Below are 4,531 nucleotides of genomic sequence, written 5' to 3' on the forward strand. Positions count from 1 at the left end.
CTTTGCCCTTCTGCTCCTGTCACCCTTGGGAGATCTGGTCCAGATGTCCCTCTGCCTCTTTACCTTGTTCAAAGACACTGATCACACTTGGCTCCCGAGCACCCCATCTCCACCCCTGGATTCACCAGAGCTGCCGCATTCAGGCAGCACCCTGGATGATGGGTCGTTGCCCCTCACCTCTGGCACTGTTGCTTCCATGAGGTGACAAGCTGCTTCCTGTTCTGTCCCCTTCTATCTTCTAGCCCTGATCTTTTCACTTGCAGTTAGACTGAGAGAGCTGGGCCTGGCATAGAGAAGCCCTCGGACACTGGCCCAAATGATGACATCTGCACAGTAGGTATTTACTGAGGACCTACTGTGTGCCTGGGAAGAGAAAGGGGAGTAGGACACAGCCTCTGTCCTCATAAGCCTTATCTTTGAGAGCAGGGATTGAAAATGCAAATGCCTGTGATGCTGTTGAGTAAAAAGTGCCCAGGCTGTGCTGTAGCGGGTGTGGTAGGGGTTGGGGTCAGCAGGGGGTTGGTGTACTGAGGCAGCTGGGCTTCCAAAGTGCCGTGGTCAGCATAAAACTGAGCTACACTCAGATCCAGCCACTTACTGTTTGGGGCATATGGACTAGTTCTACTGAATGTCAAGGAAAGCATGGAATTTAAATTTCTGTTTCTAGAATCTTTGGGCTTTTTCAAATGGTGGCAAGAAACTACAAAGTAATTGCAGTGCTGGACGTGTGGAACAAGAATGGGTATTGCTGGCTCCAATACAGGGGTTCCATTGGTGACCTCTGGTCTAGGCTATCAGAAAGTTGCTCATGGCTTTGGCCCCTGGAGCAGAGGCCCCCAGGGCTCGTGGTTACAGAAGGATATAGGGATCAGCTGTTTCCCAAACCCCTGGACTAGTGCATGGCAAAGATAGAATAAAAGAGACGGTGTGATATGGTTTGCGGGGTCCAGGAAGGTCAGCGGTCTCTTGGAGCTAAGATAAAGACTTCTCTGGACTGTGGGTATTTATTTCATCCTTAATTCAGGGGAGGCAGGAAATGGAGGGCACATCTGAGGCAAAAACCTGTGAAAATGAGCAAGGACTTGAGTAGTAGAATAAGGACACTCCAAGCAGCAAAGCTTGCTAATGAAGAGATCTGTCTCATCTCTAAGGTTGGCAGTTACTGCCTTGGAATAGGAGTGAGAGCAAAATGTCCTCAGCTGCAGTCTTATCTTGCCTTCAGAGGCTGTGAATATGAGTTTTCCCAACACAGCCAGAGAACACTGTGTCAGCAACTTCACCTTTATGCAGCTGGTCCCCCACATAGGGACCACAGAAGGGATGAGGTCAGGTGCAAATGCCAGAAGTGACCCATACTTTACTTTCCTTGGTATAGGCTCAGGAAACCAGGAGTCCACATATTTCTTTCCCAATAGGAAAGTTCTCTTTGGGTGTGGCTCTCTTCCTCCTGGTGGAGGACTCTGCAGGCCGCATTTTCATTGATAGCGTGGACATCTGCAGCACTGGCCTGGAGGACCTACGGTCCAAGCTCTTGGTCATCCCTCAAGATTTGGTCCTGTTCTTGGGAACCATTAGGCAAGGGCTAGGCCAGAGGCCAGCATGGTGTGGAGAACAGCATTCTGGGGAGAGTCACAGGACTGGGACCCCAGGATTGGGCAGCTTCAGCTAAGTGGGTGGCCAGTGATTCAATTTCTGGACCTCCGATCTTTCTGCGGCATGTTAGACCTCTCAGGGGTTCTGAGGGCTCTATATACATCAGTGGATTGGCCCATCAATGGTCCAGCAATGGTCCATCAATGGGGTCCTACTAGCTAAATGTGCTAGTAGGAGGTTGGGCATTGTGTCACTGGGGGCATGCCTTTGGGGAGTCTATCTCTCTGCCTAGTTCTTCCTTCCATCTCTGCTTCCTTGCTGCCACGGGGTGAGCAGCTGTTCCTGCCATGCCCTTCTACCATGCTGTTTCTGCCCTGCACCAGTGGACCATAGACCACAATCCCCCAAACCATGAGCCAAATTGAACCTGTCCTCCTTTAAATTGCGGGTGTTGGGTATTTTGTCCCAGCGAGGGAAAAGTGACTAATACGTCACACACTGTGGGCAGTAGAAGAGTGAGGAAGACCTAGGCAGGCCATCCCATGATCAGACAGAACCTGTCAATTCATCATCTTTGCACACTATTTCCTTGAGTGTCAACTCAGGGACTAACTCTCTAAATTAGTGCTGCTGCTTGACAAGGCACCTCAGCTTTGAAGGAAGAAAAAAAACACGGAGACTGGGGAAGATGGATACATTAGAAACAGCAGATGCTTGGGGATATACCTCAGTGGTGCAAGCGCCTGCTTGGCAAATGCAAGGTCCTAAGCTTGATTCCTAGTAACCCCCGCCAAAAAAGAAAAGAAACAGCGGATGCCTATGATCCCATGATGCTTAAGGCATTCTTAGAGCCAAGAGGAACCCGAAGTTCAAACACTCATCCCATCCATTTAACTTGCATTTTTTCCCCAAACTTCTGCCAGGTGCAGACACTGTGGTAGGCACTGAGGGCCCTTTGATGGATGTGCACGTCCTCTGCTCCCCCAGGAGCTCACAGCGTGCTTGGCGAAGATGGTTTTGAACAGGCGTAAGACTTAACATCGGGGAGATGAGGGCTGTGGTGGTGGGGAGGGAGTAAAGGGCTCAGAATTAGCAAGATATTTTACACATAGGCACCAACTCTCCAAAACAAACATAACCACTATGTAGTGCCAACACACACTAACTTAAAAAAGCAAGGGGCAAAAGAAAGAACCAACACAGTACGATGTAAGGGGATAATTGCTAAATCAGAGATATGAGAAAGATGCTAAGAGAACAAGAGAGGATGAATAATTCATCCTGGGTGGATCCAGGAAGGCTTCCTGGAGGAAGGATATTTGACAAGGTCTTGAAACATAAGTGGGAGCTTCCCTGGAAGAAATGGGGAGAAAGTTTTTCCAGGGAAAATGAGCAACGCATGCACATACAGAGGGGAAAGATGAACATTTAGTGAAAAATTTTTGTGTCAGGTAGAACTCAGCCAACTCAATTGTGCCTTAGTATAATGAATAGTAAAAATATAAATTAACTTTTATTGAGCAATTATATTTGCACAATATTAAAGTATTCTACGGATTTTAACTGTCAGAAGAACTCTCGCAAGTTGTTTTATTTTGCCTCCCGTACAGATGACGAAACAGAACTTGGAGAGGAAGGTATCTTTTTTAAGGATATATAAGTAAAAGGAAGGGGTTCAGGCAGCCTAAACTCATCACCTGTGGTAACCCCTGCTTGTGAACTGGAATCCGAGAGATGCAGGGTTTCTACCTTTAAGGTTCCATCTAACCTGATTTCCATACTGAGTTCTGTTGTTACTTTGAACAAACCACTTAACACTGGTAAGCCTCCTCTGGGAAAGGGGAAGGGCTGTCGCATGCCTGTCTGTGAAGTACCTTTGGAGAATACCAAGTGTCATGCAAGTAAAACATCACACCTCCTGCTTCTTCGAGATAGGTGAGCTGTGCGCATGCAGTGTGTGTGGCCACTGGACCTGAGGAAAGCCGAGCAAATGTTAGCAGGCTGTGGCCAGGCCTGTGGCTGCATACTAGAGAAATGTCATAATGTCACCCATGCTAAACCTAATGCCACATGGATCCCAACTTGAGGAGCAGCTAGGGTTCTTTTCAGTGCTAGAGACCGAAAAGCCAACCTCAGGCTAATGAGCTACACTTGCGTGGATGGCTATAACAGAAAATAAAGGAAAATGCTAAGTGTTGGTGAGGATGTGGAGAATCTGGAATCCTCACTTGCTACCACAAGAATGTAAAATGATGTGATTGCTGTTGAAAACAGTGCGGGCGTTCCTTATGAATTTACACAGAGAATTCCCACATAGCCTTGCAATTCCACTTCCAGTCATATACTTCAGAGTTGAAAATAGAAGCTTGATCAGATTTTTTTAAGACAGGGTCTCACTACATAGTGCAGGCTGGCCTTGAACTCACATATGTAGTCCAGGCTGGCCTCATACTTACAGCAGTCCTCTTGCCTCAGCCTCCCCAGTGCTGGGATTACAGGCATGTGCTACCATGCCTGACTTGACCAAATATTTGTGCACTAGTGTTTGGAGCATGATAATCAGAAGATAGGAACAGTTCAAGTGCCCAGCACAGAGAAGTAGATAAATAAAATGTGGCCTATACATACAGTGTAACACTATACAGCTATAAAAAAGGAGTGGACTTTTGATATATGGGCCTAGAAAACACTGCTAAGTGAAATAAACCAGACACAGAAGGACAAATATTATATGATTCCACTTCTGTGAGGAACCATATGTGGATTAGGCAAGTTCAAATAGAAAGTAGAATAGGGCTGACTAGAAACTGAATGGGTGAAGTGAGAGGTGGATTGTCTGATGGACACAGTTTTTGTTAAGGATGAGGAAAATGTATTGGATATATCTATATCTATATCTATTCTTGTATTTATATATATATTCTTATATTTTATATAT

General features: G+C 46.5%; 1 protein-coding gene across 1 annotated transcript in view; it reads left to right on the top strand.

The window, feature by feature from the left end:
- Positions 1-4,531, top strand: part of LOC102005035 (ATP-binding cassette sub-family C member 11) — a 78,823-nt gene that overhangs the window by 54,327 nt on the left and 19,965 nt on the right. The window contains 1 exon segment of the mRNA XM_013502712.1: positions 1,416-1,575. Within this exon segment, the coding sequence (XP_013358166.1) occupies positions 1,416-1,575 (160 nt within the window).

Source organism: Chinchilla lanigera, unplaced genomic scaffold (genome assembly GCF_000276665.1).
Source record: "Chinchilla lanigera isolate Chin_1 unplaced genomic scaffold, ChiLan1.0 scaffold00073, whole genome shotgun sequence".
Taxonomy (NCBI): Eukaryota; Metazoa; Chordata; class Mammalia; order Rodentia; family Chinchillidae; genus Chinchilla; species Chinchilla lanigera.